Source organism: Pyxicephalus adspersus, chromosome 2, assembly GCF_032062135.1.
Source record: "Pyxicephalus adspersus chromosome 2, UCB_Pads_2.0, whole genome shotgun sequence".
NCBI classification, from domain to species: domain Eukaryota; kingdom Metazoa; phylum Chordata; class Amphibia; order Anura; family Pyxicephalidae; genus Pyxicephalus; species Pyxicephalus adspersus.
In genome coordinates, this window is record NC_092859.1 from 104,320,861 (window position 1) to 104,328,318 (window position 7,458).

General features: G+C 38.0%; 1 protein-coding gene across 2 annotated transcripts in view; it reads left to right on the forward strand.

Annotated features, from left to right (window-relative positions):
• The window catches only part of PTPN12 (protein tyrosine phosphatase non-receptor type 12), a 42,114-nt gene that overhangs the window by 14,390 nt on the left and 20,266 nt on the right, over positions 1–7,458 (forward strand). For both annotated transcript variants that reach the window (XM_072401723.1, XM_072401722.1), the window contains exons 2-3: positions 4,971–5,079; positions 6,481–6,557. In XM_072401723.1, coding sequence (XP_072257824.1) covers positions 4,971–5,079; positions 6,481–6,557 — 186 coding nt within the window. The remainder of the gene's footprint in view (positions 1–4,970; positions 5,080–6,480; positions 6,558–7,458) is intronic.

A 7,458-nucleotide genomic window follows, 5' to 3' on the forward strand; every position in this document is an offset into this window, starting at 1 on the left:
TATTAAAACATATCAAAATATATTACTCTGCTAAGAGTGTGTACCAATCTTAATTATCAATTTAGTGGAGGTGCTATACTGTTCCCAAAAGGCCCAACTGGTAAAAAATGTGTCCATACAGTTGTTTGAAACCGAATTTAAAGCATTTTGTATCATTGGTGGTTTTCATGAATGATTCACGCTCTGGTCAGCAGATATAAACAGTAGCTCGTATTGAGGATTATTGGCCCCATGTCGTTATGACAGGCTATGGATGCTTGTCTTTTTTTACAATCTTGCATCTGAAAAAAAGGTTTTCTATAGCTTCTTATGCAGTCTTTTCCATCACACATGGGAGAGTCTGCATATAAATAATTTTGTTATTTTTTCCCTGCTTGTGTCATGAGTTTCCCAGCAGCAAGTTATTTCTGTGTTTTCTATTTTAGCTGAAGGAAAGCCATCATAATTATCAGGTTTCAGACTTTTCTGTTAATGGTCTTTAATGGATTCCTGATTATTGAAAAAAAGCTGTTTCCTTTTCTTTGCTAATTTGACAGACATAGCTGGTCATTTTCATCTAACAAGATATTGATAGCGGGAAATTTTTATTTCAGACCCAGCTTTGTTACATCTAGCTAAGGGTTTGGGATAGTTTGATATGCTTGGCTGTTCAGGGTTAGTGATGCTGGACTGCAAACTGTACAAGATTTTGTAATTATCTACGCATCACGTTAATTACTGTAATTGCAAATCATGTGACGCTATCCCAAAGAAATGCTAAAGGATTAGGATGCATGCACCTCTGGTACCCTTCTCTTATGGCCCAACTGTTCTAACAGGTAAAGCTTTGGTTATCCTTGGTGGAGCTGAGGCTTGGCCTCCCCTCTTTATTATTTTTTCATGTTTTGCCCTAACTTGCTGTGTCTATAATCTCCATCCTTACCTTGAGTTTTGTACATTTGTACAAGCTCCTGTACCTGACAGATGCATGAATGACAGTAGATTCTTGGCCAAAACGAGCAAGCGATAATCATGTGACTTGTGTCCATATCCTTGGTCTGAATTTACTAAACGCTCTCATGTTTGATATTAAAGAGTAGCCTGCCCTGAAGATATCTACCGTGTTCTTGGCCCTTCATCCCCTGACCTTTTCACACTTTGCATGGCACGTTGCTTCCAGGCACATGTCAAATGTCCAGTATGTCCCTAGATGCAGCAAACCACACCATAGGGCAACATGGTTGCATGCCTTGCCGTTGCACTTTCAATGCGGCTTTTTCACCAATGTAGGGAAAGAAACGCTGCAGCCTGAAGTGACATGTTGCTTCTAGGTATTGCACAAAATGCATTCCAACTATTCTCATTTGGTTGAATTGGAGCAGTGGGGAACACTGTTTAGTCAGCAGTGTAACAATGTGGTCAACTGCATCCAGTCATGCGCAGGTTTGCAGGATATGAATCATGGGTGGTCTAGGCTGATCCCTGTCCATGATGACATTTATGCCCGCTGCTTGCATCAAGGATCCAGAGGAGTACTGAGCCAGGGTGTTGTGATGTTTTCTGGTTGCACCAAGCTTGCTTCCCTACAAGCCATGAAATGCCTTCATCACAGAGTAGCAACAAAGACCTAGTGACAATAAAATTGACCACAATTGTTGATTTGAAAGTTTAATTTGTGCTGATTATTCTAAGCTGGAAGGAGTTATTGGTGTGGGCGATATAACTGATACTAAGTTTAAAGAGGAAATATTTAAAAATGAAATAATTTGCCAGCAGGTAAGTTCTTTATTGCAGAAGGGACAGACCAAATCTCTTCTGCAATAAAATATACTTGCCTGTTTGCAACTATTTAACTAAACTTGCCTCTCCTCGTTTTTGTTGCTTGCATCTTGGTATCTTCAGCACTCTTGACTGACCAGGCTGGGAGTTCATTTGTGCAAGGCAGCCAGCTATGCCAGGGTCCTATACTGAGATGTGAAAGATTGTGAATAGGCACATAAGTTTTTCTTGTTGCAAAGGAGTTGTAGTCTGCTCCTTCTGCAGTAAAGAACCTGCCTGCTCACAGTTTTTTTTTAGTTTAGTTCTGCTTTAGGAAGGAATTATCTTAGGAATGCACATGTGGCTGCTTGGAGTGTCAGGTTGGGGTTGCTTAAGATTCTCTTTCCTGCTATACTTGATCTTCTTGATGAAATATTTGCTTTCTCATGTAACTACCGGTACCTGTCAGGTTCCTGCATGCCGTTCAGCTTGTTAGTGGTAATAATAGTTCTGTACTTTAATGTGTAGTAAATTATGGGAGCAGAAGCAAGAGGAACTGAAAAATCTTGTTTAGTAATAAATACTCTGATTTTTTTTTTCTTAATATTATTAATAAACCGTATTTATAAAGCCCCAACATATTAAGCAGTGCTGTACATTAAATAGGGCTCTACATGTGTGTTCTGATGACACTGTGATTCCCCCACATTTTACACCTGTTAAAGTGAATGAAATAGCTAAATCAAATTCACGTTGGCTTCAATTAGGATTCATGTTCCTTTCCTGAGTAAGCATTGATTCTGATAGCCTAACTAAACTTAGTTTAGTTTAGCCTAATTAAACTTAAAAATTTGAGCAGCCGGGCTTATTATTGTAGAAATGGCAAGCTTGGTTTCTTCTGCAATGAAACAAACTTATTTGCGAGTTAGCAATCTTTTTATTAATATATAATCCCAGCATAGCTGGCTGCCTGGAATGAATGAACTGTCCTGTGCATGCAGATGAATTATGGGAGTGAGGAAAGGTGAGCTTAGGTTTTTGTCTGTTCAAAAACTTTTAACTAGCTGCTCACAATTTTTTTTTTTTTTTTTTTTAAGTTTTTTTCTGCTATAATGACATTTCTACATTGGAATATTTTGTTTCTGTACTTAATTATTAGTGCTGGTCATAAATTCTGTTACACATGGCATGCAGCAGGTAAGGGTCATTAAATCGCTGGTCCGGGTCATTAAATCGCTGGTCCCAAAGTGCCATCCATAGTGCAGGGAAGAGATTATTACCTTCATTACTGGATCTTGACCTGGGCACATAAGTACTAGCCATTCTGTACTCCCCATTTCAAATGAAAATATATTGTGTTTATTTTGGGTCTACAAATTTTTTTTAATAGATGGTTGCTACTGAATGGATCCAAGATATCACAAATGTAATGGTAACACATGGCGTGCTATTTTTTCACTGCCAGTCTGAGAAGGGCCCAACTCTCCTGGGGAAATTGTTATCTGGATAAGCTTTAAATACAAAATGAATTTTACCATTGATACAAATTGTCTTTTAAATTATCTGCAGGTAAAAAACCACTGATTTAATGCAGTGATGTTTTTCTTTAAAAACACTTCTGTGTAAAGTCCAGTCGTTTATAAAGAATAAATACATTTATATTCATGTCTTTCTTGTTGCTGCATCTGGGACACTCTAGCTAGAAAGCTGCCGTGTTTTGATTGTTTTAGTACTATGAAAAGAGGAAGTTTTTTTTCTTCTCTCCTTTGTGGCAGTTCTCAATTGTTCCACTGACAGTCACATCCTTTCTGCCATATGTGGTAAAAGCCTGTCATCTGTCTCATCTGTGAGTAAGCAGAACTGGCTGTAGCTCCGCCGGACGTTGTGTTTTCCATAAGTCGTTCACTGGACGCTTTCAGTTGACGCCCTTAATGCTGCAATATATTGTGACCTCAGTGTTGCTCTTGGTAGAACTTTAATAGGATAGCACTAGAGGTTATCCGCTTGGCGTTACAAAACCTTAATCCCTCATTTGTTTGTCAAGCTCTCAAGTACAATGCCAGCGTGGCTGGTAAAATTTTTTGGCACACATGCAGTGTCACGAGTTGTATAAATATTTTAAAATTTGATTAATAACCCAAAATGCCGACAGAGCTCAGCTCTGTAATGATTAATATATCTTTCATTTTATATATTTGTGTGTGTAAAGAGAGAGAGGGAGATTTTAATTTTTTGCATTTCCTCTGTGTTTGCATGAACATGAGCATTCATTTTATTATTATATTTATGGCCAAATTGTGTAAAAAATTGGTAGAAAATTAAAAGAATGAAGGTGGTAGTGGGAGTCTAAACAGAAATCTTTTTAATTATGAAATTTTACATTGATAACAATGTGAATATAAGCAAAATATAAAATACTTGCAAATATGGGAGCTTTTTACCTGCTCTGTTACTGTTTTGGGATGCCAGAGACTGCTATTCATGATTGCTAGTGAGGGGTGGGTTGCTCCACTGGGGGTAAGTATCCTGGCCTGTACTTATCTCAGATGAGGAAAGCATGAGAAGTTGAAATCTGAGCAGCCGCAAGGTTAAGTTGGACACTAAGTGCCTGGCTTAAAGGTGTACTAGGTTTGTGACTCCTAGGGCTCTATTTCTATAACTGGGAATCTGACATTCCCTAGTGTGAATCATTTACTGCTATTGAAACACATGGACCTGGAAGTATTCCATCAAGGTATGTTTGAGGGAATGTCATATTCATTGCCTTATAAATGGTAAATAGGATTCTTGACAAGTATCATTTTTGTACATTTATAAAAAGGCCCCAATTTTTTTTTCTTTGTTGCATTTGAGTAGTTGTGTGTTTAGTTGCATTAATGTCCCAAAAAAGGGGCTGTAATCTGTGTAAGAATCTTTCAGAGTTGAAGTATTTCTGACCTCAATATTACCAGTCTGTTGCTGCTTGTGTTCCATGTTCAGAGCTGTGACAATCTCTGGATCTAGGGGATCAAAGGAATTACATTTTTAGTACTGATGCTTCTGTTACATAATTGCTTTTCAGCTTAATCCTGATGTTATTGCTGTTGGTGACTCTATTTAGAGTATTTATCTCAAGTATGACTATTTATTTATTTTTTTGGTGATTGCAATTTTAAAGATGTTAGGTTCCTAATGATGCTTTACAGCCATTTATTGATATTAAACCTGATTGCATTTTTTTTACTTTATTTCAGAGGTTAAGAAGATTATCCACGAAGTACAGAACTGAAAAAATTTACCCTACCATCACTGGAGAAAAAGAGGAAAATGTTAAAAAGAACAGATATAAGGATATTCTGCCGTGTAAGTAGTGAATATTTAGAACCCCTGTCAGGTTTTCCTAATGTACAGCAGGATCCCAAGCACACTTTCAGGCTAACCAGTCAAACTAGCTATTTAGGTTAACCGAGGTTACATAAGTTTCTTATGTATGCAAATGCATGTGTCAACCATTCTGCTGCATCACCTCTTGTGCTGATTACTAATGTCAGTCGGAATTCATTTTTAGATTTACACTCATTTTGATGTTATCACTAAAACAGGAACTGAGGGAGAGTCCTCCAGTGGGGACGCCTAAATTTGAATAAACTAGGATGGATTTTCCCTCACATTTGAAATATAACATCTCATTTCCTGTTCAGTCTACAGGACAGGGCAAGAATGGAAATCTCCCTAATCAGATAAAGGTGGAGAAAAAGACAGCAGTTTTAACCCTCCCCTTCTTTATCCCAAAAAAGTATAGGGGACCTTGTCACTGGACCCCCCCCCCCCCAAGAAGAAGTCCCACATAATATCATATTTAGCTGTGTATACATCTCTTGTGTAAACATCCAAAATTGCTGGCATTTTCAGCAGACTCAAAGCTGTTGTTTAAAGAGGAATTATACTCAAAAGCAAAAAAACCAAAACCAAAAACACACTTGCCTTCAATCCCGCAGGGCAGTCCGATCACTCCGGGGTTGTCCGGAATCTGGTCCCTTGTCGCCCCCAACAAGGAGCCGGCGCCCTGGGCGCCGCTTCTTTCTTCTATTCTGGGTTCTTCATCTTAAATCACCCGACCCAGGCGCCAGATCGGGTGACGTGAGATGCATGCGTGAGATCGGCAAATGTTTCTCCTTCAGGAAAAAGGCTCCTTCTCCGCATGCATTATAATTTTTACCCTACATAAAGGGGTTCTCCACCGTTTTATGTAAATTGAAAGTGAAAGTTTACTTATTGGTAAGCACCTACCACTAATGAACGAGCGCATCTGCAACCACATTTGTCTATGTGAACTAAGCCGTATTGGGCCTCTTTAGTATTTCCCTCCGCTTCTTCGTTAGCTATATAAATAGGAAGGTGAAGGGGGTCTGGAAGAACTTGACCAGCAGAAGCAGTAATTACACTCCCAGGAGGGGCTTTAGCATGCAAAGAGGGGTGCAGTGTACATTTAAAGACACATTGAAAGTGAAACTTAAATTATAGAAAGGATAGGTATTAGAAAGAAACCTACTTGAAACCCTTTTCTTTGCTTTTTAACACCTTTTTGTATTTAAAGTTTGCTTTTTAAAAAGATCTTGGTCTTCATATAATTTAACTTATTTTGTCAGATGTGCATGTTCATATTTATTGATTTATTTGTTTATTTTTGTTACAATGAGTATAAGTATCTAAAGACATATTTGTCAAGGATGAACTTTATACATTTTCTATTTGTGTCTACAGTTGACCACAGCAGAGTAAAACTTGCACTGAAAATTCCTACTTATGAATCGGATTACATCAATGCAAATTTTATCAAGGTATGAATTTTCTTTATTACTAAAGTGTGCATGTTTAAAAAAGGTATTTAGAAAGTGCAAGGTATTAACCAGGGGCTTTGTCTCCATTCAGATGATTCCTGTTTTTTTGCATGGTACATCATTTTGCTAGCAGGGCTACTTGGTTGTTTTTATTCCCTTAAAGGTGGAAACTGCTCAGATTTTTACAGTATTATTTCTATTGGCCTTCATGTTAAATCTGAACTAAAGTTCCCAGGAAGTTTTTTGGGCAGAACAGACATGCAAAGTCCCAAGTGCTGTGCCATGCAGTCTAGAGGCCAGAAGATACCTCAGTCCAGTGGCCAGTGTAAGTTACCTGAAAAGTCCCATAACATCAACTTTGGAAATTACAAAATATAAATGCAGTACAAGAGAATTACTCCCCTTTTTATCTTGAACAGACAAAGATGTCTTTGATTTGGCAAACCTACAGCTGTGTCAGCAGCTACTTTAACTTGAGAAAGAAAGTGGTTTTTAAGCCTTAGTTTCTTCTTTAGCATTGTGGCATGGTCCATAGAAATCTGTCAGTATCCACTTAATACTTAGTAGGATGTAAAAGTTGTAGAATATTGCTACTGTTGGATTCAGGAATAATACATCAAGGGTAGTATACCCTTATCATAAGGGCCAGACAGGCAGGGAAACTGCACTTATTCTCTTATGTGGTTGATTCCCCAGCTGTGGATGTCAAATATGAGTTGTGTCCCTGTGCCGATCTTAAAAAGGTGATGCTTTGATGCCAAAACTTTTATATTGTGATGGAGATTCAAACTCTTCTCTATTTTTTTTGTCATCTATGTCCGTAATGGGGAGATTTCTCTGTTCTGATGGACATCGTTGCAGGAGTAGCAAGAAATGGGATATGTCAATTTTTTTTTTTTTT